The sequence below is a fragment of the Bombina bombina genome, chromosome 2, assembly GCF_027579735.1.
Source record: "Bombina bombina isolate aBomBom1 chromosome 2, aBomBom1.pri, whole genome shotgun sequence".
Taxonomy (NCBI): domain Eukaryota; kingdom Metazoa; phylum Chordata; class Amphibia; order Anura; family Bombinatoridae; genus Bombina; species Bombina bombina.
The window spans coordinates 464,479,103-464,504,878 of record NC_069500.1 but is presented as its reverse complement, the minus strand read 5'-3'; the positions used below and the strand labels follow the sequence as shown (position 1 = coordinate 464,504,878).

At 37.0% G+C, this 25,776-nt stretch overlaps 1 protein-coding gene across 1 annotated transcript in view; it reads left to right on the top strand.

Annotated features, from left to right (window-relative positions):
- The window catches only part of MYO18B (myosin XVIIIB), a 1,229,288-nt gene that overhangs the window by 396,743 nt on the left and 806,769 nt on the right, over positions 1–25,776 (top strand). Inside the window, exons 18-19 of the mRNA XM_053702090.1 lie at positions 18,725–18,872; positions 21,830–21,989. Coding sequence (XP_053558065.1) covers positions 18,725–18,872; positions 21,830–21,989 — 308 coding nt within the window. The remainder of the gene's footprint in view (positions 1–18,724; positions 18,873–21,829; positions 21,990–25,776) is intronic.

Here is a 25,776-nt window from a genome sequence, read left to right as displayed (position 1 = left end):
GGTGGCATCTGAAGCCTGACTGGAAAGGATCAAATATGTTCAAGCATGATAGATGGGCTTCCAGTTGAGTTGCCACTACTTTTTCAATTATTTTCCCCAGAAATGGGAGGTAATAAAGGTTTCTTTAGGAGTGGTTTTACCACAGTTTCTTTTAGAGGATCTGGGAAGTCTCCTGTTTTTAGTTGGAGCAGGGTCTAAGTCACACGTAGTAGAGTGCAAGTTTTTAATGGTTTTTATCATTTTAACTCCTTTTATAGCCACATTTGTAAAAGTGGACCATAAACTGGGTGAATCCGGCATTCCATTGTAGTGTTTCTGGTGTGTAACTGTTTGGCCTGCTGTGATAGCGGTTCAGATTGAGGAAATCCTGTCTCTGAAGAAGTTAGCAAATGCTTCACATTTATCCTGAGAAAAGTTGGTGGGGCTAAGCATGCATGCTGGTTTGCAGAGCCTTTCTACTGTGCAAAACAGTTGCCTGGGTCTATTGTGGGAGAGTGTAATTTTGCGTGATAAAAATTAAGATTTTTTGTGAGTTATCTTGGATTGATATTTATTTAGATGTTTGGTAAGAGTGGCTTTATCCTTTAGATCATGTGTTCTGTGCCACTTTCTCTCCAGTTTACGTCCTGTTCTTTTCATTTCTCTGATGGAGCTATCAAACCATTGTGCATTGTTGTGGGTTTTGACAGTGCGTATGCAAGTTGGTGCAATGCTTTCTAGGGTGTCTCTAATGGTTTTGTTGTAGAGTCGGACTAAGGAGCTGGGGTCTTCGCAGGTGCCCATTAGTTCAGTTAGATCCATATGTGATCCAGTGGTGTCACCACTTTTAATGAGTGGTGTTTGACCAGGTTCTGAGGCTGGTGTCTGGTTAATTTGATACAATGGAGAAGTGAATGGAGTGGTGGTCTGACCAGGTAACTGGGTTTACAGTTACTGGTGACACTTCTAGTCCAGACTGGAACACTAGATTAAGTGTATGACCTTTTCTGTGAGTGGGAGTGGTGACGATTTGTGTGAAGCTGAGTATACTCATTAAGCTGAGGAGATCCTGCCTAAGCAGGGATAGGGTGTTGTCAATCCAAGTGTTGAAGTCTCCTAATATAAGCCATCTTGGATGTTCAAGGAATAAGCCAGTCAGAAGGTCTGGGAGTTCCTGAAGAAATCTCTTCCCATCTCCTGGGGGTCTGTATATTAGCAGTACTCGGAATCCTCTCTCTATTGAGATGCTGGCAGCTACGCATTCAAAAGATTGGGTTTTGTGGACTGATATTGGTCTGGGATTTAAGGATGATTTCACACAGATCATAACTCCGCCTCCCTTTTGATCTTGTCTCGGGTGGTGGAACACTGTGTAATTGTCTGGAATAGCTGCCTCTAGAATAGGCCCTGCATTTTCATCTAACCATGATTCTGTGATCCATGTTAATTCGCATGTTTCAATAAGGTCGGCAATAATAGCTGTTTTGTTCTTTATTGATCTGGCATACGATTTCCTTGATTAGTTTTTCTTGTGTTTAGAAATGAAATCTGAGCATTGCTAAATGGATGATCAAATCCAAAACCCAATTTGTGCATGTTTTTTTTTTTTAGTTTAAGTGTACCTTGTTTGAGGTGTTCAGCTGAAGGTATCTCTTTCTGGTAGAAAGGGAAATTTTAGCTTGAGAGCTGTTTATCATATGATGTCATCACATCATAGATGGGAAGCAGATACACCTAAATTACAATATAATTCTTAAAATAAAAAATACATAAATACATATATATATACTGTGTGTGTGTGTGTATTGTGTGTGTGTGTCTGTGTGATTTCTGCACATTTTTAATCAATTACTTTATTACCAAAAATGTTATTTTCTATAATGAAATACTCTGTGATGGTATATAGGCTGTTATGCTGTAAAAAAAAGAGGCACATCTATAGCATTATTAAAATGTAACTTGCACATATTTTATGCAAGTTATTGGGGCCTATTTATTATGGTGAGAGCGGACATGATCCGATATACGCTGTCGGTATTTATCATTGCACCAGCAGTTCTTGTGAACTGCTGGTGCAGTTCCGCCCCCTGCAGATTTGCGGCCAATCGGCCACTAGCAGGGGGTGTCAATCAACCCAATCATATTCAATTGGGTTGATTTCTGTCTGCTGCCTCAGAGCAGGCGGACAGGTTATGCAGCTTGATAAATATGCCCCATTGTCTATTGTAGGGTTGAGTAGGACCTTTTCACATCGATATTTATTATGCAGCTACCAGTAATACCAGTCATGTCAAGTGAATTTGTGCCAGAGGGTTCCCACATAATTGCACATTCATACCAGAAAATACATCACTTTTCATGAAACTATGTACAAAAACTTAAAGGGACATGAAACCCTAAATTTATATTTCATAATTCAAATAGAGCATGCAATTTTAAACAAATTTGCCATTTACTTCTATTATCTAATTTGTTTAATTCTCTTGGTATCTGTTGTCGAAGAAGCAGCTAGCTGAACTTTGGGTGAGCTAATAACATGAGGCATATATGTGCAGCCACCAATCAGCAGCTGCAAAAGCCACCTTGGCATCCTTTTCAACAGAGATTACCAAGAGAACAAAACAAGTTAGAAAATAGAAGCAAATTGAAAAGTTATTTAAAAATCACATGCTCTGTAAATCATGAAAGAACACATTTGGGTTTCATGTCCCTTTAACAATTGGAAACCAACAGCAACACATAGGCATTCATTTAAAGGGACACATTGTCTAAAAAAACAGGAGTGGTGTGGAAAAGTGTGTAAGTATTGCTTATGAACAGGCCCATTTACGCACATTTTGCTTTAAGCTATTTATACATTGCAATCTTGGAAGATCATTGTTAGTTGGCGGAGTTAAAGAGCCATGTGCACAGCAGAACATGGTTAATCCAGCACTGATGTCCATGTATTACATTGCCAGTTACTTTCTTTTCTGGATCAAAATATACCCTCAATGCCCATGTGTTGTAATGATTTGTGACTGGCTAGGAGACAAGTTGCTGAGCTGAAAAACAACTCATACTAATTTAGTTACAAGATATAATGTGCTCCCCACGCATTCTGTAATAACACGTTACAAAAAAACTTTAAAAGATTTAAAATATTTGATAGATATTAAAGTATTAGCGCATCTAGTTAGAAGAGTTGGCAAATGACACAGAGGTAAATACACTTGTGTGATTCTAAACCTATTTTATCAGAACTCTCATAATTGTATATTTCCCAAGACAATCATTACTACACAGCTGCTAGTTTGCCAACTTTGAAAACCAAAAAAAACACAAAATACTTTTAGGCAGAACAATAAAGTGAGTAGGTTAGCAGAGTATTGAGTACAAACACCATAGTTTCCTTCCTAAAAAGCCAATGAAAATTCTACATTGTTTACACAAATATATCACTATGCATGAAATATTTATGTAAATTGCTGGAGACCTAGATGCCACATAATGCAAATGAATAGATATATAAGAACAAAAATATCTAATGTCTTATTCCCACAGTTAGGTATCTGTCAACAACTCAGAGCAGAGTTATACAATACAGGAAAAAATCGCATAATATCACAGGAAAATCAGGACAATTGTAAAATGTATAATTAAATAATGCAAAAATTAAATAAATAATACAAACACACACACACACACACACACACACACACATGTATATATATATATATATATATATATATATATATATATATAAATATACATACATACATACAGTATATATAACAAAGAAAAGAACTGCTCTCTCAAAGTGGACTGGGTACACATCCCATGTCACATACTTACCAGCACTCACAGACAACTGTACAGCTCCTAACAACTCAGACAGTTAACCTCAAACCAGCCTTGGTGCATGGGAAAATTTACAAAAAAAGGGACAGTATACACCAGTTTTCATATAACTTCATGTAGTAGACACTACTATAAAGAAGAATGTGCACATTTACTGATCTAAAAATAAAGTATAAGACCTTTTTAAAAACTTACTTTAAAGCTCCAAGTTTAGCATTGATAGTAAGGTTAGGCTGGGACACCCAGTGAAAGGGGCTGGGAAACCAGAAAGAGCAGGCATTCCCCTCCCCCATCCCTGCCTATGAAAAGACAGATAACATAAACATGATCCAGCAGTAGTCTGTAAACGCGTGTATACATCTGACACTTTGGTGCTTGGTTAGGAGTCTGAAAATCAGCACAATGTTATTAAAAAATAAGCAAAACTATACATTGTAACAAAACTACTAACGGATGGGCTATATAAATGGATCATCTACAAAACATTTATGCAAAGAAAAATCTATTGTACAATGTACCTTTAACACAACACATAGAAAGTCTGTCTCTCTCTTGCAAGCACACTGCTAGATTAAAATGGAAATGGAAGAGTAAGTTACAGCATTTGGCAAAATGTTTTAAAGCCCAGGACCACGTCACAGTCTCTTCCTCCCTGTGCCCATACCTACAGCCATACCATGCAAGCTTTCAATCAGTCAAACTGAGATACAAACAAGGGGGGCACAGGCCTTTTGTAATTCCCCTAGACACATTAAAAAACAGAGAAATGACTACACTCTCTAACTGGACTGGATACACATCCTGTGACCCTGCAAAACTCACTGCCCTAGGTACTCACCAGCATTAACAGAAAGCTGTACAGCTCCAAGCAACTTAGGCAGTTATTTCTAGACCATGGGGAAATTTACAAAACAATATGAAATCCAAAAGTTTTCTTTTATAATTCAGATTGAGATAGAGCATGCGATTTTAAACATCTTTCAAATTTATTTCTGTTATTAATTTTACTCTTTTGGCATCTTTTGTTTAAAGTACGGACGTATGCTTAGGAGCCGGCCCATTTTTGCAGCACTATTTGGCAGCAGTTTTTTTTAAGAATGTTATCCTTACACAAGAGCACTAGAGGGCACACTAGTTCCTGACATGTAGTGCTCTAGATGCCTACCTAGGTATCTCTTCAACGGTGCTCTGACAAAATGCAGAAAGACTTTTGGCAGAAGGACATTTGGCAGACGGACATTTGGCCGACAGACATTTGGCTGACAGACAGAAAGCTAAAGAATGTTCCGATTTCGGCCGAGGGCAGATGCGTTACCAGAGTGCTCTGTTCTAATCACAGCCTCGGGCGCCGCAACTGCCTCTGGGAACCTTACCATGGGTCCTAGGCCGCACGTTTTGTAATTCTCTGTCTGGGAAACTATCTATCTATCAAATCTATCTATTTATCTATCAAATCTATCTATCTATCGTATCTATCAAATGTATCTATTGCATCTATTGATCTATCTATCTAATCTATGTATCTATCTATCTATCAAATCTATCTATCTTGTGCCGGACTGTTATCTGACAGCCACTTGTGTTTCGGCCAAATGTCCGTCGGCCAAATGTCCGTCGGCCAAGTGTCCGTCGGCCAAGTGTCCGTCGGCCAAAAGTCCGGCCACGCTCTTCAACACAGAATATCATTGGAACTAAGCAAATTTGATAATAAAAGTAAATTGGAAACTTTTTTTAAAATGCTATGTTCTGTCTGAATCACAAAAGAACATTTTTGGGTTTCATAGCCCTTTAAGATATTTTTAAGATGTACTATTAGGAATAGAACTGTTCCATTAGAGTTAATGCTGCACTTTTTTGCCCCTTTAAAGCATCCTTTATATCTTCTATGTCATATATACAGTAAAAGGTAGACTTTAGCAGCAGATCTTACTTTTCAGAAAGTAGTTATTGTTTTATGTGCTTAATAAATTCAATTATTACGTTAAATCAGGAGTGACTTATGTGTGAATCTGTCAGTCAGCAGCCTGTGCCCAATCAGAATTGCATTGCTGCTTTAAAGTGGACTTTAACTATGGCCACAATTTCTCAATAGAAGGACATACAGGGTTCTTATCTTGGCAGCCTGTCCACTTATTTATGTGCATTTATTACTGCGAAATAAAGTTCTCTCAATCACCCAGAATAAATGTTTTTAAAATGACATATCTCTGAGGCCATGGGGCTGATTTACCAAGGCATCAATCTCTACGCATTTGCGCTGGGCTATACGCTCACCATACATCGCTGGCACGAATCTACATTCAATGGCCTTATTTATCAACAAGTCTGTCAAAAACACGTGGGTCAAGTCCGACCCGATTAGCATCGGACTGTTGATAAATAAGTCATCAATGTCGCGGATATCCTTATTTATCAAATGATCTACCCTAAATGTCCAGCAAATGAACACAGTTTTTTTCTGTTTTTTATAACTTTATTTATACCATTTCATTACTGTCCATGAACAAGCACATTTTTCTAAAGCTAATCTTTTATTTTTCATCTGTTAATGTCCAAAAAATAGCTAGATTTATACCTGAACAAACAATAATATCTCATTGAAAGTTATTTTTCTATTTATTTTTTATACAAAAAATCTGATATATGATATTTTCACATAAATTAATGTGTATTTGTATTTCTAGAAATCTTGATATGCTTATCTCATGTTTTTTTTTTTTAAATGATTATTAATGTTAGAATTTGTACATATATCTTTGCACATACTTTTTTATACAAATATGTGCTATGTCAGAAATCTTTTGCAAACATATATACATTTACATTTTTTTTTGTTCTAAACAATGTTGTCTTTCATATCTTTGTGTTTATTTATACCACTATATGTATATATTGTAAATATAGTATTATTCTGAGCAAGAATAATTGCGAATATAACATGTAATCAGTGTATCATATGTATTTACTTGCAAACAAACAGCCAGATTACGAGTTTTGTGTTATGGCTGGCTCGCTAATTACTTGTACGTTATTTTCACTGCTCACCTTTCATAGAGCTTCTATTACAGGTTTGCAAAAAAACAGCTTGTTCGGGCGATATGGTTGCGTTGAGCTCCATACCGCACCCAAATACAAGCGGTGCTTTGACGTGCTCGTGCACGATTTCCCCATAGACATCAATGGAAAGAGCCAACAAAAAAAAAGCCTAACACCTGCGATCGCGGAAACAAAAGCTCCATAAAGCAGCCCCATTGATGTCTATGGGGAAAAAAATGTATGTTTAAACCTAACACCCTAACATAAACCCGAGTCTAAACACCCCTAATCTGCTGCCCCTAACATCACCACCACCACCTTCCTACACTTATTAACCCCTAATCTGCCACCCAATGTTGCCGCCACCACTATACTAAAGTTATTAACCCCTAAACCTCTGTCCTCCCACATCACTAACACTAAATAAATATATTAACCCTTAACGTAACCCTAAGTCTAACCCTAACCCTAACACCCCCTAACTTTAACATAATTAAAATAATTCTAAATAAAACTTACTATTAATAATATTATTATTATATTATTATTATTAATAATAATATATTAACTAAATAATTCCTACTAGCTACCTAGTTAAAATAAATACAAATGTACCTGTAAAATAAAACCTAACCTGAGTTACACTAACACCTAACATTACAATAAAATTAAATAAATTAAATTAACAAAATACAATTATGTAAAGTAAATTACAAAAAAAATAAACACTAAATTACACAAAATAAAAAAAGAAATTATCAAAAATAAAAACAAATTACTCCTAATAGTCCTATCAAAATAAAAAGCCCCCCTCAAAATAAAAACAAAACCTAGCCTACACTAAACTGCCAATGGCCCTTAAAAGGGCCTTTTGTGGGGCATTGCCCCAAATAAATCAGCTCTTTTACCTGTAAAAAAAATACAAACAACCCCCCAACAGTAAAACCGGAATGTAAGGGACGCCATCTTGGATGACGGCAATTAAAGGGAAACTTCATTCTTCAGCGAACATCGTAAGAAGAGGATGCTCCGCGCCGGATGTCTTGAAGTTGGACCCGCTCTGCGCCGGATGGATGAAGATAGAAGATGCCGTCTGGATGAAGACTTCTGCCCGCTTGGATGAAGACTTCTGCCAGCTTCGATGAAGATTTTTGCCGTCTGGATGAGGATGGATGTCTGGTCTTCAAAAACTGTAAGTGGATCGTCGGGGGTTAGTGTTAGGTTTTTATAAGGGTTTATTGGGTGGGTTTTATTTTTAGCTTAGGGTTTGGGCAATGTAAAAGAGCTAAATGCCCTTTTAAGGGCAATGCCCATCCAAATGCCCTTTTCAGGGCAATGGGGAGCTTAGGTTTATTTAGATAGGTTTTTATTTGGGGTGTTTGGTTCTGTGGGTGGTGCGTTTTACTGTTGGGGGGTTGTTTGTATTTTTTTTCCTAATGAAAATAAAATTCAAGAGAAGGAAGAAAATAGGATGACATTAAAGAGGTGATTTTAATTTCTGCTGTATCTGATTCATGACAGTTTAATGTTAGGTAGACTATCCCTATGAGCTATCAGTTTAAGATTATATTGAATCAAACATCATTCGATTATTAAAATCATTGTCAAATATATTACTCTGTGTGGCCTAATGTCATCATCAATGTTTATCTTTAATACTAATTTCACATATACATACTTTCGAAGTATAATACACAATGTAACAAATGGCGCTTACAAGTTCTGATGAGTGATCAATGACACAAGTATAGAGCAATTTGATTTGTTAGTGATAGTAGAAAATGTATATTTAAATCAGATTGGCTGATTTCATTAATCACGTGATTATGCATTTCCCAATAAAAAGTGGTGGAAAATGTTACTAGTTTGTGGGTTGTTTAGGAGTTTGAGTATTGCTTCCAATTTGGTGCGAAGTTGAATTTTGGTGCGAGGGTCAAATAGAGTCAAATGTGAATGTGGATCATTAGTAATATGCTCTAATACTGTAGAGTCGAATGTGAAGGAGGATGAACTGTATTTAATCTCGAATAGCGCAAGCAACGATTTGTGTCGGATTGATCTCTTGGGAGCATATATGATGTTGAACATTTCAACATTGACACTGTGTTAACTAGGGCGCATCAACTTTGCATCTAATTTTACACGTACTTCCAGCGCATTCACAGTTGCAGCTTTGATAAATCGTCCCCCATGAGTTAACCACAGGGGAGCAGACAATTCCACAGTGATGAAAATGTGGCAGAGAACAATTTATTGCAAGTTCTTAACTCTGAAAACAGAAAAAGTGTGGGCTTTTATTGTCTCTTTAAAGGGACAGTCTAGTCAAAAATAAACTTTCATGATTCAGATAGGGCATGTTATTTTAAACAAGTTTCCAATTTACTTTTATCATCAATTTGGCTTTGTTCTCTTAGTATTCTTAGTTGAAAGCTAAACCTACATAAGCTCATATGCTAATTTCTTAGGCCTTGAAGGCCGCCTGTTATCTGAATGCATTTTGACATTTTTTCAAACATAGAGTGTATTAGCATTAGTTCATGTGTGCCATATAGATTACATTGTGCTCATGCCCGTGGAGTTACCTAGGAGCCAGCACTGATTGGCTAAAATGCAAGTCTGTCAAAATAACTTATCAAAGGGCTTTATAAAGCTTTAGGGCTAGATTACAAATGGAGTAATACCAGCGCACAATAATAAATAAATTATTGTGCGCTGGTATTACAAGAAAAGCGCAAAGCTCACATGAGCGCGCTTCCATAGGCTTCATGTCGAACTTTTTAAATTACAGTATTACATAGTCATTGTCCCATGACATTTTATATAACACACTGAAATTAGCCATATTGGATGAGTTAGGAAACAAAGGTCTAGGATCATTGGAGCCTAATTCTCCTTTCTTTAAATTCATTGTTCAAAAACATGATATCTTGCACTGCAAAGGAGAACTGCTAGAAACTCAGGCATATTACAGCCTCAACATCCAGAAAGCACGTTTACCAAAAGGGGTACTTTTAAATGTGTATATTTAACAAATATTCACATTTTTGTTTTGTTTAGTTACCGTTATTTCGTTTTTGAGTTTTTTTGGGGGGCATCTGACGTGTTCTATATTTGTGGTATGAGTTAAAAACCCCAAAAACAAAACAGGCGTCTTTAATTTATTTTTGAGATGGGGTATCCTGCATTCCTTTTGTTATTTAAAAAAAAACAACAACAAAAAAACTCAGGAATAGTTTCTGTATTGTTGGAACATTTACCCTGGGAAATTGTCTTTCCACAAGAATGTTTTTTTGTTGTTTTAATGTCCCAGAAATTGTGATTTACAGGGAAAAAATAAAAGATCTTATTGGAACAAAGGAATTTTCAAAGTTCCCAGGTATCACACCAGAATTAGGGATCCTCATGCATTTGCAATGAAAAAAAATTGTAGGTTAAAACTAGTTTTGTCTTTTTTTTCTAAATAAGTAGGACAAAATTGGATGATTACTTTGAGTCTTGACTGGCCCAACAGAAGATTTTTGGAACTAGTTCTTTTGAATGGATAGAATTACTGGCTTTTATTTTACATACATACCTTCTTACTTAGTGTGCCTTCCTTTACCAAACCCTTAAACTGCCTATACTGATAGCTTGGTATCTGAATCCTTGATTCGCAAGGGTAAATAATTATTACATACAGGGCTAGATTACGTGTGGAGCACATATTAGCGCTCCAGCTCGTGCATTAACCCCAGTAGACTAAGGGGCATATGTATCAAGCTCCAAATGGAGCTTGATGTCCCGTGTTTCTGGCGAGCCTGCAGGCTCGCCAGAAACAGCAGTTCTGAAGCAGCGATCACAAAGACCGCTGCTCCATTACCTGTTCGCCTGCTCTGATGAGGCGGACAGAGATTGCCGGAAATCAACCCGATTGAGTACGATCGGGTTGATTGACACCCCCCTGCTGGCGCCCTATTGGCCGCGAGTCATACGCTCGCCGTATTCAGCGAGGTCTGTCGGACCTGATCCGCAAATATTGCAACTGCATTAACTTCTTCTCACATAGAAGTCAATGGAGCACAAAAAATTAAAAATACAATTTTCAACCCTAACTCACCCGCTAACCCAACCACATATTTTCAAGAGTGCTAAACTCGACATGAAATATTAATATTTCACATTCTAATGTTCTTTGCATAGCAGAATATGTCTTTTTTATTCATATATATATATATATATATATATATATATTCCTATATATCTATTCCTATAGATATATACAGTAGGTATATATATGTATTCTGTATGAACAGTATCAGATAAATATAGAAATATATATATTTTAAAAAGTACATTATTTTCTATGTAAAGAACATAGGAATGTAAAATAGGCGTTTTGCTCATCGTGTTTCACAATTTAGATCTTAACGTGGTCGGGCTAGCGCATATGAAAATGTAGTAATCTTCAAGTGTGTTATGGAAAATTTTACAGATTACCACTTATAATCTTACCCATGGAGTGAAGAAAATTACTTATCAGTTAGCATTAATCTTTTCTTTTTTTATTTTCAAGTTCTACCCAGTTTTACTATTTGTAACTATAATGTTCCAGGGAAATAAATAGCTTGCTGCAAGCGTTTTTTTCCCCTCCAAATAGGGCACAAATGGTTAACCGAGTAATTAACATTAAAATTAAGTAGAAAAATAGTTGACTTTAGGTTTAAAAGTTTAGGAAGATCAATATGATTACAAGCTTTTCATCTAGAAATTAAAAGGGATAGTAAAAAAGCTCATTTACACTATGCTTGTTAAACTACACAAATTAGCATGAATAAATTTGCTTTCTTATAAAAAGGATTGCTTTTGATATATATATATATATATATATAGAAGTACAGTTTTCAATAACTTGTGTGCATAAAATACTCATATTATACCCTTTATGGTGTGAGATGAGATAACAAAACGATGTGAAGAGCCACAATTACAATCAACTTTTCCTAGACACGTTGACATCACTGGTGTACAACACAATAGATGGAAGTTGTTTATAGATAGCTTTTATTATTTAGGGAAAAAAAAAAAACCAAACTGGAGTTTTATAAAATTTATGAATAGCTGTTTTATCTGAGTGATGAATCTCATGAGGTGCAGACATTATGCAGAATAGCATTAAGCAAATGTGTCTGGAGCTATAAAGACAGCAGTATTTCTTCTGAAATATATAAAAAGCAACGTGGAAAAATAGATTTAAGTGGTGCCAGGAAGCGCAGAATGAGATCATTATAGAGCATGCCCTTATTTATGACTTTGCTTGACATATCAGCGAGGGCACATAAAAATGCACAATTCTTCAAAGTCTCCCCGGGTGACAAGAGATAGTATAGCTGGAGGGGTATCAGTCACGGAGTTAGCAGAAGCAAAGGAATATATTGACCTTGTAAATTGACTTTAGTCTACATATACTCTGAATTTGCAAAGACAGAAGACACTATGGAGCATATTTATCAATGTGCGAGCAGACATGATACGAAGTAGTGTATCATGTCCGCTACATATCGATAAATGCCGACAGCATACGCTGTCGGCATTTATCATTGCAACAGCTGTTCCTGTGAACTGCTAGTGCAATGCCGCCCCCTGCAGATTCGCGGTCAATCGGCTACTAGCATATTCGATCGTGTTGATTTCTGTCCGCAGCCTTAGAGCAGGCAGACAAGTTATGGAGCAACAGAGCTTGATAAATATGCCCCTATATAGGAACTTGTGTTTAAAAAAAAAAAGTGGTTGTTTTGCAAGCATCATGGAATTTTGCAATACAAAGGAGACACTTCAAGATTATGAAACCCTTTCCAAGGCCAATGCTACCACTTAATTGCTATCATTTTGTTTGCTTCCGGATCATGTAAATAGTGATAGTTTATATCTTCCTCATACAGGGGTCAAAGGATTTACTGTATCTACATAAAACATCCATAGACATTATTGGTGCGCTTTCTGTAAAAAAAACCAGATACATTTTTACAAAGGATTGTTATCAACCTCATATTTTGCCTCCTACAGCATTTTCAAATCTAAAAACTAACAAAGCCAGAAACACGAGGCATCAAGTTCCATTCGGAGCTTGATACATATGCCCCTATTTCTGAGACTGTTGTGTTTGAACTCTCAGTAGCTTGATCCAATACTGGTTACACATTAACATTTATTTGGCGCTCAGTGTATCTATATCAGAATTTTTATTATTTGCAAAGCTACACACTGAAATATTTAAAAGTATTTATGGAATTGCCAAAACTGCTGCTATTTTTGAAAAATATTTTGGGCTAGATTACAAGTGGAGCGCTAATTTATTGCGCACCCTTAAACAGGCAAATCCACCCGTTTATGATTGACCAATATCTAACCAGTCATTAAAAGTGGCTGGTTATTCTTACCGCAGGCTCGTGGTGTGGGGTGTTAGAAAAAAAAAAGGCACTGAAAAGTGCCTTTACCAAGCAGTCTATGGGAACTGTGTTTTCCTGTAAGTATATAGGTACTGTATATGCTAATATACATATATATGTATGCGTCAAAATGTGTATATACACTTATTAACACATATATGTATATAAGCAAATGCATATATATTTACAATCTACTACCCAGTGTGTGCTGGTATTACTAAGTGGAGCGCAAATATCACTCTTACGGGATCGATATTTTGCACTCCACTAATAATCTAGTCCTTTATTGTTATAATTTGTGCATCTGATGATGACATCTTTCTATATTTCCTTTGTATGCAATGATTTTTACAATTTGTTTTACAGAAGTTTACCAACTTAATGGCAAACAGGATATATTAAATATTTTTTTATATGGGAAATAAATAGAAGATATTATTTAGGTATTTTACTACTTACAAAGTGACATGACCACCACAGAAATGCAGCATACATGGGCAGCACCTAAGGAATGACACATTAAATATAAACAAAGCTTGTTTTCATTTTTATCTATGAGGTCTTGTTATGATACAAGAGAAGATTTAGATCCTTTGATCTTCATTTCATAGCATAAAAAGTTATTCATAGTATGATCTGTAGAGTAGACTCCACATAGTGTGTCACATTGTTTCATAAAGTGACATGACAATTCATCAGTTGTTAAAAAGACATGCGGCTAGATTTGGAGTTTTGTCGGTAACGACCCGAAAAACTAACGCCCGCGTTTTACTGGCCGCACCATAAAAATAACTCTGGTATCGAGAGTCCACATAAAGGCTGCGTTAGGCTCCAAAAAAGGAGCGTAGAGCATTTTTAACGCAGCTTCAACTCTCGATACCAGAGTTGCTTACGGACGCGGCCAGCCTCAAAAACGTGCTCGTGCACGATTCTCCCATAGGAAACAATGGGGCTGTTTGAGCTGAAAAAAAAACCTAACACCTGCAAAAAAGCCGTGTTCAGCTCCTAACGCAGCCCCATTGTTTGCTATGCGGTAACCCTTCCGACGTCTGCACTTAACACTCTAACATGTACCCCGAGTCTAAACACCCCTAACCTTACACTTATTAACCCCTATTCTGCCGCCCCCGCTATCGCTGACCCCTGCATATTATTATTAACCCCTAATCTGCCGCTCCGTAAACCGCCGCTACTTACATTATCCCTATGTACCCCTAATCTGCTGCCCTAACATCGCCGACCCCTATATTATATTTATTAACCCCTAATCTGCCCCCCACAACGTCGCCTCCACCTGCCTACACTTATTAACCCCTAATCTCCCGACCGGACCGCACCGCTATTATAATAAAGTTATTAACCCCTAATCCGCCTCACTAACCCTATCATAAATAGTATTAACCCCTAATCTGCCCTCCCTAACATCGCCGACACCTAACTTCAATTATTAACCCCTAATCTGCCGACCGAATCTCGCCGCTATTCTAATAAATGTATTAACCCCTAAAGCTAAGTCTAACCCTAACACTAACACCCCCCTAAGTTAAATATAATTTAAATCTAACGAAATTAATTAACTCTTATTAAATAAATTATTCCTATTTAAAGCTAAATACTTACCTGTAAAATAAATCCTAATATAGCTACAATATAAATTATAATTATATTATAGCTATTTTAGGATTTATATTTATTTTACAGGTAACTTTGTATTTATTTTAACCAGGTACAATAGCTATTAAATAGTTAAGAACTATTTAATAGCTAAACTAGTTAAAATAATTACAAATTTACCTGTAAAAGAAATCCTAACCTAAGTTACAAATAAACCTAACGCTAGACTATCAATAAATTAATTAAATAAACTACCTACAATTACCTACAATTAACCTAACACTACACTATCAATAAATTAATTAAATACAATTGCTACAAATAAATACAATTAAATAAACTAGCTAAAGTACAAAAAATAAAAAAGAACTAAGTTACAAAAAATAAAAAAATATTTACAAACATAAGAAAAATATTACAACAATTTTAAACTAATTACACCTACTCTAAGCCCCCTAATAAAATAACAAAGCCCCCCAAAATAAAAAAATGCCCTACCCTATTCTAAATTACTACAGTTCAAAGCTCTTTTACCTTACCAGCCCTGAACAGGGCCCTTTGCGGGGCATGCCCCAAGAAATACAGCTCTTTTGCCTGTAAAAAAAAACATACAATACCCAAGCCCCCCAACATTACAACCCACCACCCACATACCCCTAATCTAACCCAAACCCCCCTTAAATAAACCTAACACTAAGCCCCTGAAGATCATCCTACCTTGTCTTCACCATACCAGGTTCACCGAACGGTCCAGAAGAGCTCCTCCGATGTCCTGATCCAAGCCCAAGCGGGGGGCTGAAGAGGTCCATGATCCGGCTGAAGTCTTCATCCAAGCGGGGCAGAAGAGTTCTTCCATCCGATTGAAGTCTTCATCCAAGCGGCATCCATCCGGAGCAAAGCGGCAGCATCCTGAAGACCTCCACCGCGGAACATCCATCCTGGCCGACGACTGAACGACGAATGACGGTTCCTTTAAATGACGTCATCCAAGATGGCGTCCCTCGAATTCCGATTGGCTGATAGGATTCTATCAGCCAATCGGAATTAAGGTAGGAATATTCTGATTGGCTGATGGAATCAGCCAATCAGAATCAAGTTCAATCCGATTGGCTGATCCAATCAGCCAATCAGATTGAGCTTGCATTCTATTGGCTGTTCCGATCAGCCAATAGAATGCGAGCTCAATCTGATTGGCTGATTGGATCAGCCAATCGGATTGAACTTGATTCTGATTGGCTGATTCCATCAGCCAATCAGAATATTCCTACCTTAATTCCGATTGGCTGATAGAATCCTATCAGCCAATCGGAATTCGAGGGACGCCATCTTGGATGACGTCATTTAAAGGAACCGTCATTCGTCGTTCAGTCGTCGGCCAGGATGGATGTTCCGCGGTGGAGGTCTTCAGGATGCTGCCGCTTCGCTCTGGATGGATGCCGTTTGGATGAAGACTTCAATCGGATGGAAGAACTCTTCTGCCCCGCTTGGATGAAGACTTCAGCCGGATCATGGACCTCTTCAGCCCCCCGCTTGGGCTTGGATCAGGACATCGGAGGAGCTCTTCTGGACCGATCGGTGAACCTGGTATGGTGAAGACAAGGTAGGATGATCTTCAGGGGCTTAGTGTTAGGTTTATTTAAGGGGGGTTTGGGTTAGATTAGGGGTATGTGGGTGGTGGGTTGTAATGTTGGGGGGCTTGGGTATTGTATGTTTTTTTTTACAGGCAAAAGAGCTGTATTTCTTGGGGCATGCCCCGCAAAGGGCCCTGTTCAGGGCTGGTAAGGTAAAAGAGCTTTGAACTGTAGTAATTTAGAATAGGGTAGGGCATTTTTTTATTTTGGGGGGCTTTGTTATTTTATTAGGGGGCTTAGAGTAGGTGTAATTAGTTTAAAATTGTTGTAATATTTTTCTTATGTTTGTAAATATTTTTTTATTTTTTGTAACTTAGTTCTTTTTTATTTTTTGTACTTTAGCTAGTTTATTTAATTGTATTTATTTGTAGCAATTGTATTTAATTAATTTATTGATAGTGTAGTGTTAGGTTAATTGTAGGTAATTGTAGGTAGTTTATTTAATTAATTAATTTATTGATAGTCTAGCGTTAGGTTTATTTGTAACTTAGGTTAGGATTTCTTTTACAGGTAAATTTGTAATTATTTTAACTAGTTTAGCTATTAAATAGTTCTTAACTATTTAATAGCTATTGTACCTGGTTAAAATAAATACAAAGTTACCTGTAAAATAAATATTAATCCTAAAATAGCTATAATATAATTATAATTTATATTGTAGCTATATTAGGATTTATTTTACAGGTAAGTATTTAGCTTTAAATAGGAATAATTTATTTAATAAGAGTTAATTTATTTCGTTAGATTTAAATTATATTTAACTTAGGGGGGTGTTAGTGTTAGGGTTAGACTTAGCTTTAGGGGTTAATACATTTATTAGAATAGCGGTGAGCTCCGGTCGGCAGATTAGAGGTTAATAATTGAAGTTAGGTGTCGGCGATGTTAGGGAGGGCAGATTAGGGGTTAATACTATTTATTATAGGGTTAGTGAGGCGGATTAGGGGTTAATAACTTTATTATAGTAGCGCTCAGGTCCGCTCGGCAGATTAGGGGTTAATAAGTGTAGGCAGGTGGAGGCGATGTTGTGGGGGGCAGATTAGGGGTTAATAAATATAATATAGGGGTCGGCGGTGTTAGGGGCAGCAGATTAGGGGTACATAGGGATAATGTAGCTGGCGGCGGCGTGCGGACGGCAGATTAGGGGTTAATAAGTGTAGGTAGCTGGCAGCGACGTTGTGGGGGGCAGATTAGGGGTTAATAAATATAATACAGGGGTCGGGGGTGTTAGGGGCAGCAGATTAGGGGTACATAAGGATAACGTAGGTGGCGGTCGGCAGATTAGGGGTTAAAAAAATTTAATCGAGTGGCGGCGATGTGGGGTCCTCGGTTTAGGGGTACATAGGTAGTTTATGGGTGTTAGTGTACTTTAGAGTACAGTAGTTAAGAGCTTTATGAACCGGCGTTAGCCCAGAAAGCTCTTAACTACTGACTTTTTTCCTGCGGCTGGAGTTTTGTCGTTAGATGTCTAACGCTCACTTCAGAAACGACTCTAAATACCGGAGTTAGGAAGATCCCATTGAAAAGATAGGATACGCAATTGACGTAAGGGGATCTGCGGTATGGAAAAGTCGCGGCTGAAAAGTGAGCGTTAGACTCTATTTTGAGTGACTCTAAATACCGGCGGTAGCCTAAAACCAGCGTTAGGAGCCTCTAACGCTGGTTTTCACGGCTAACGCCAAACTCCAAATCTAGGTCATGATTTTTTCATGATTCAGATAGGGCATGTAATTTTAACTTTCTAATTTACTTCTATTATCAAGTTTTATTTGTTCTCTTGGTATCCTTTATTGAAAAGCAGGGATGTAAGCTCAGGAGCATCCACTTGTCTAGAGCACTATATTGCAGCAGTTTTGCAAGAACGTTATCCATTTCCTGCCATATGGTGCTCTACAGACGTACCTAGTTATCTCTGCATTAAAGAATATTATAGGAACAAAGCAAATATGAAAATAGGAGTGAAGTGTAAACTTTTTTTAATTGCATTGTCTAAATCACAAAAGAAAAATGTTGGGTTTCATATCTATTTAAATAAAAAGCATAAAATCATATTCTTCAACCAATCGGATTCCATTTGTTGTACTTGTTTTGGTTTTATTATGCATTAAGCCTTGACTATTACCAGTGAAGGTAAAAGGTTTTCTAAGCCTTTTAGTGCTTTACTTACTGTGTTATTCAAAGCCTGTTGTGTTGCCTTGGCAGTTACATTTGCAGACAAGCAATCAGATGGAAGAGCAAAAGGGGCTTCTCTGGATCCTTGATGAAGAAGTTCTCATGCAAGGCTCCTCAGACAATACTGTCCTTGATCGACTGGGTTCATATTTTGAAAATCGATGTGAGGATAAACAAGGTAAGTAAGCTGGTAACAAGTAATATCTCCCTTTATATTTTATTAAAACATTGTAAAAAAAATAAAGATTACTGCTGCTTTACAAAATCTCAAATACTACTGAAACAAATGATTTAATTGTTTTAGGGTTTGTAATAATTGTCAGGCAAAAACAAATGTTTATTTAAATCAAGGGTTATAATAGAAGCATTAGTTACACGTAAACATAGATTTTGAATCATAGAAAGATAGATTTTTACAGCAGAAGATCCTCAAGTTGAACACTACAATGTCCATCTAGAGGTGTATTTGTATCAAAAAAGAAAGAAAAGAATAGGAAAGGGAGATGTTACTCTCCTACAGTCAAGCAAGGGCGTATAGCACTCTTCATTTAATCCAAAATATCCAAATGTTTACAAAAATCACATCCAAAAAATACTACAAAATATTTCAAAGCATACTCGTCAAATGGTAATCTCTATATAGAAAATACACCAAACAATAAAAAGCTAAAACAGTGATACAATAACAAATATAAACCACAATCTCATACCTGTATATAAGTCAGGAGACGGGAAAATGCTGATACATAAAATAAATGTACCACAGTGTGTACTCAGCATTCCCCGGCTAGCAATAGACCCCACCAATCAGGAGGGTAATTTCTGAATGGATGCATATAGGGATCTCAGTTTTCCAACTACTCGGTACACAAAACATACTTGTCAAAGCATAAAACAGTCATAAATGCTTGACTATATGTGTTTTACAACACCATCCCGCAAATAATAATAAAGACAGCTGTCGCTGTGTGCTTAAGTGCAAAAAGGGCAACCTGAAAATGTTAGCAGGAGGTAAGTGAATACTTAGCAGCTACTGCACAAAAATATAGATCGATCAAAACATATTAAAACAAGACAAATAGCGGTAATTACATATGATGTTGATATCCTAGTGTGCTCGTCCAGTCTCAGTAAAGTTTATGATAAACTTGCCAGCCAAAGATTGTTGCTGTTTGATTGAAATCCAGCCTACCAGGTCAATCTTACCAGGATAGACGGTTAATCCTAGACCATTGTCCACTCGCCCTCACACGCCACAGCCAGATCAGCTTGGGCTGCTCCCGCAGCACTGGCAGGAGGGATAACAGCTGCTAGTCATTCAGAAAGTTCCAGGAAATAGTAGCACAGACTATGTTATATAAACAAGTGCAGAGTTAGCACAACATGCAACAAGTATAGACATGGTGTCCTGCTCAAGCCGATGTGCATTTCATCACCACCCCAGTCATGGTCACATTGGACTTCTTCCAGGCTTCCTACGCATAACATCAATCATTTGGATCGTAAATCCAAAACACAAGTAAATATAACAAATATATAGACCATGTTTTCATTGCTGGGGTTAACTTTGTGATGCAATGTGTAAAATGTTATGTTTCTATTTTTTAACCAATTTATGTACTTCCTCATTCCGTTTTAAAACAATTTTCATTATACATTTTCATTAAACATCAAACAACTTGGGAACCTTTCCGCCCGACTTTGCGGGGAACAAGCATACTCTGTACATCTGCTGCTTGTATGTGCAATTGCACAAGCACTTGCTTTTGCAGCACTGCCCTCTGCTAGCATTCAATCTATCACACGAGCAGGGCCTGTCAGTCACCCTGAACGAATATGTTCAGGGTGATTTCTATCCGGCAACTCAGAGGTGGCAGGGGTGGTAAAAAGCAGTGGTCCACATTGTGGAAAGCCTGCTCCACATAGGCTCCATGATTTAAAAAAACAAACAAACATTGTTTGGCACTTAAAACACTCACCTATGATCGACTCAGATGAAATAGACATTCACATATAGTTTGAAATATTTAATAAACTAATTAAAGGGACAATAAACACCTTGTAATTAAGGATATTTCTCTTGTATTGTTATAGAATAATAACATATCAGCCAAGTCTTAATGTTTTTAAAACAAATAAACATAATTTTTATTGCTATAGCCAAACTCCACCCACCATTTGCCTTATTTGGAGGAGCCAATCTGGGCTTTAGTTGGCAGATTACAAGGCTAGTCATGGTTATAAAATTGGTATAAAGTACTGTTTTTTGCAGTTGTATTGGTTAAACCTAATTAGTGAAAGGTATGTAGTAGGGTTAGCTTTGAGAAGTCAGTAGGGGTTTTTTATGTTCTGAGAAGTAGAAATTGCTCAATTTTCAGAGCCAAATTAAATGGAAAGGGGGCAAAAGCCATAATGAAAATATATTGCAAAGTTGTTTCATTACATATAACTAAGCATTTCATTTAAAAATCTCAAGGTGTTTACTGTCCCTTTAAATTACATCTATGTCAGACACCTATGTTTAGCTAATGAAACCAGGTTGCTACCATTAATGAAAAATGTTTGTAAATGATCATGTTCCATTTACTTGAATGGGAACCTAAAACAATCTTCCATTACCGTAGTTTGTTAAAAGCAAAATTAAAATCCAATAGCTTTGTAAAATGCTGGATGTTGTTATTTTTATCAACAGACATTTTAGCCGCTAAGAATTAACACCACTTATGAATATCTTGTGTTTACTGTTTTGTTTATAAGCAATATCAAGTTTAGACATCTGTGCTATCCTACCTACAGTACAAATATTTCTGATAATTTGCGAGTGTTTTAGGGCTACACACAGGCCCTAATAAATGAGGCACATGGAATTTCTTTCATAGATGAAATTATGTAGAGTGCTAGTACTGCAAAAACCAAGATGAATAGTTCTCATGCAAACAAAATTAAAAAATGTCTAACATTTAAATTTATTCTTTTAAATTTCTGAAAAGGTCAATTCCATTTTCTAAATAAAGCAAACTGAAAAATATGAAAACAAAAAGTAAAATAAGTTAGAACTTTATGATGGAATGTTATCAGGGGAACTAATGGTTAATTCAAGGAAACTTGATCAAAATTCCTGTGATTTCTTTGCAGATAATGGTCCCTTCCGAAAATGTGAACAGCCACTTCAATTTGAGATTCTTCATCAGCTAGGGAAAGACCCTGTCCGGTATGATGTTACTAATTGGATCAATAAAGCCAAACTAAATCTGTCTGCAGAAAATGCCATCCAAATTCTACAGCAATCCAGAAAGTAAGTAATGAGGTTTAAGATCATAGCAACATTTCAATATAAATTGGATGTTTGGCAGTATATGGTAAAGAGAACCTGCTTGTTATAACGTATCTTCCCTGCCTTCTGCTTGTCTAATCAATTTTATGCAGCTTTGCAGCATGATCCTAGCAGCTATGGAGCATTTAAAGTTATATTTATATGTTCAGGTAACAGTCTTTAGAAAATGTAAGTCAATTGCTGTCACTGTTATTTTCCAGCAAGCTGGGATTACTTTGTTCTCCATGGTAATGTTCTAAATGTAACTTTAAAAAAAAAAAGAACTTTGGATGTTTAACCTTAAATTTTATCTTAATAATTGTATTACATTCTTTAGTGCAAATCTTTCCTAAAGTTTGTGATAATGATACATTTTGCATTGACATTGCGCTAACCATGTTTTTTTTTTATTGTATATTTGCAATGTTCATTAAACTTATCAACAATTATAAACTACACTTTCAATTCAGCTTCATTCACATACACTTTTCAAAGAAAAAGGAAACCCAAGTAAAACATAAAATGAACATAGCAAGCAGAAGAGAGGGATAAGAAGAGGAAAAAGATAATGGGAGAGATAGGGGAGAGACTGAAGTGTATCCAGTGCTCTGGGGTGGTAACTATGGCACTGCGAGTTCGGGAGAAGAAAGTAATTGTTCCCAATAACGTTTTTTTGTCATGATATAAAGTTTTTTTTTTTTGAAGTAATGATATTCTTCCAAAGTTAAGAGCTCTGAAGTTTTGTCCCTCCATTCCCTTAGGGTAGGAATATTAGGAGATTTCTATTTATGAGCTATTAGTAATTTAGGGCTATTGAGCTCAGTTCTTAAAACAACTAAGCCTTATACTACATGAACATGTAGGGGGGGCATTTAAACATTGCAATTAATGGGGTCAGAGGGGAGGACACACCAAGCAATGAACTAAAGATTTGCGCTGTTAATTTCCAGAAGTCTGACACCAAAGGGCATTGCCACCGTATGTGAGATAGAGTGTATATGGCTCCAAAGCCACGCCAACAGATGTTTGAGGTGCCAGGGTAATTTTTTTTAATTTTACTGGTGTTAAGTAACATCTATTGAGCAATTTGTTGTTCATTTCTAGAACTCTAGGGGATGCAGAAGATTTCTGTGTATGCTTATAAATTATTTTGCCACTGTTTATTGTCTGTAGTACTATTCAGTTCAGTTTGCCATTGATTAGTAAACTGTGGGAGAATGTGTAGAGGTTTTAGTTTAAAGCTGTATAGAAAGTGCTAAGGTTCTAAATGTATTAGCTGAAATGGGGTGAACACTTCAAATAAGATGCCCATTTCATGCAGTTTTTCATTACGTGAGGTAAAAAAGATTGGATAATGTTTAGCTAAGAGGCATGGTGCAATATTGTTTTGGAAAATGGGTCTCTTGGAGGAGCACTATATTTTCCTAATATTTGTGGAACCGATTTAGAGCAACCAACCTCTTTTTTGGGAAATTTAGCCCTTTGACGTTTAGGAAAACTACATTCAAATATTTGTGGGCCCCGGAGATAGGAAAAGGGGTGATCTGGTATGTAAGTGGGCAGCAATGGTTGCTAGCATAGAGGACATCTATCCAGCTAAAGGCCCTAGAAGTAGATAGGGGTAAAAAGGACTCATCAATATAGATTGTAGTTGCAATTCAAAGTGTAATTAAAGTGGCAAAATGTAAATCAAAATAAACTTTAACAGTTTATATACTAAATATGATGTTCAGATCTATTCAGGTAATAGTATACAGTAGGCTTGTGCATTTGTTTATTTCTAATGACACAGTGAGTCCATGGATCATCATCAATTACTGTTGGGAATATCACTCCTGGCCAGCAGGAGGAGGCAAAGAGCACCACAGCAAAGCTGTTAAATATCACTCCCCTACCCACAATCCCCCAGTCATTCTCTTTGCCTGTAGTGCAAGGAGGAGGTGAAGTTTAGGTGTCTGATGAGGTTTTATTCAAGATTATTTTTTTTAGCAGAGTTAGCTTACTCTGTTACTTTCTGGGGTCTAGCCTAGTCCACATCAGTCCCTTCAGTAGGGCAGTGGTGGCTTTTGAGCACTTGAGAACTTGTGAGGTACAATCTTCACTGTGTTTTCTCAAGAATCTGCTGCCCTAACTAGAAAACCTGAGTAGGTTTACTCAGTTTTTCTCTCTTCACAGGTCCATGTGAGGTGCTGCACCCTCTCAAACCAGGTGAGCTGTCCTGCTGCCGGACAGCACTTTCAGGTAAGTGCCATTTTAATTTTCTTTTGCAAGGAGGTTGCTGGCACTTGTTACAGCTAAACGCTGTCTTATTTAATTTGGGACTTTATTAAACCTTCATGTTTGAGGTTTCTTTTAGGCAGTTTGGGCATTGAGACTGTGACGTGATTTATGGTGGCTCAGTGTGTTATAGTAGTTTTTATACTTTAAAGGACCAGTCAACACAGTAGATTTGCATAATCCACAAATGCAAGATAACAAGACAATGCAATAGCACTTAGTCTGAACTTCAAATGAGTAGTAGATTTTTTTTCTGACAATTTTAAAAGTTTTGTCTTTTTCCACTCCCCCTGCACCATGTGACAGCCATCAGCCATTCACAAATGCATACACGTACCATGTGACAGCCATCAGCCATTCACAAATGCATACACACTTATTCTTGCACATGCTCAGTAGGAGCTGGTGACTCAAAAAGTTTAAATATAAAAATACTGTGCACATTTAGATAATGGAAGTAAATTGGAAAGTTGTTTAAAATGACATGCTCTATCTGAATCATGAAGGTTTAATTTTGATTGAGTGTCCCTTTAACTTTTGGTCATGGAGATTACTGTTATAAGCCATTTTTTCAGCAGTTAGGGCTCTGTAACCGCTCTGTATTTGAAAAAGGGATTGTTCTTCTGTGAGGGAAGTCACTCTGTGAGCTGCAGGACAGGTAGGCACCTTGGTCTATTTGGTTTGTTGCGCTAACACACAATTCTATTTAAAGACACAGGACACATTTATTTTTTATTTTCAAATAAATTATTTTTACACTTTATCCTTATTTATTACATAAGATGGATCAAGAGGCTTTTCAAACCATTATCCCAGGCGATGTTGCTGCTTGTCAGATATGTTTTGATGCTCAGGTGGAACCCTCAGTTCCTTTTTGTTCCTCATGCATTGAGAGAACTTTAAGTTATAGAGATAAAATATTTGACCATGAGCCACCATTATCCCAGGCAAATGCTGTTCAGGTGTCTCCTGTTGCAGATATGCCACAGCTTTCTCCTCAAGCATCCCAACTTTTTTAGTCTCCACATACAGTGCCCTGTGTTTCCTCTTGCAATCCTGTAGGATTTTCTCTACAAGACAATGCTTCCCAGGTATCCCTTGTGGTATCTAAGGCCTTGTCAGCTTTCCCCATATTGCAGGGAAGGCGTAAAAGGAAATTTAAGGAGACAGTTAGTAAGGTTTCTGATCAAGTTCTGGCTATCCAGAGTGTCCCTTTCCATAAGCCTGAGGAAGAAGACATGTCGGTAGCATCTGAGGGGGAAATCTCAGACTCAGACAGTGTAATTCCTTCTTCTGATGCTGAAGTGGTATCCTTCAGATTTAAGCTAGAACACCTTCGCTTATTAGTTAAGGAGGTTTTGGCTACTTTGGATGACTCCAACACAACTATCGTAGTCAATCCTAAAAAGTCTAGTAAATTGAACAAATACTTTGATGTTCCCCCCGCGGTGGAGGTTTTGCCGGTTCACATTGCCAAGGTGCTTCCTGTATC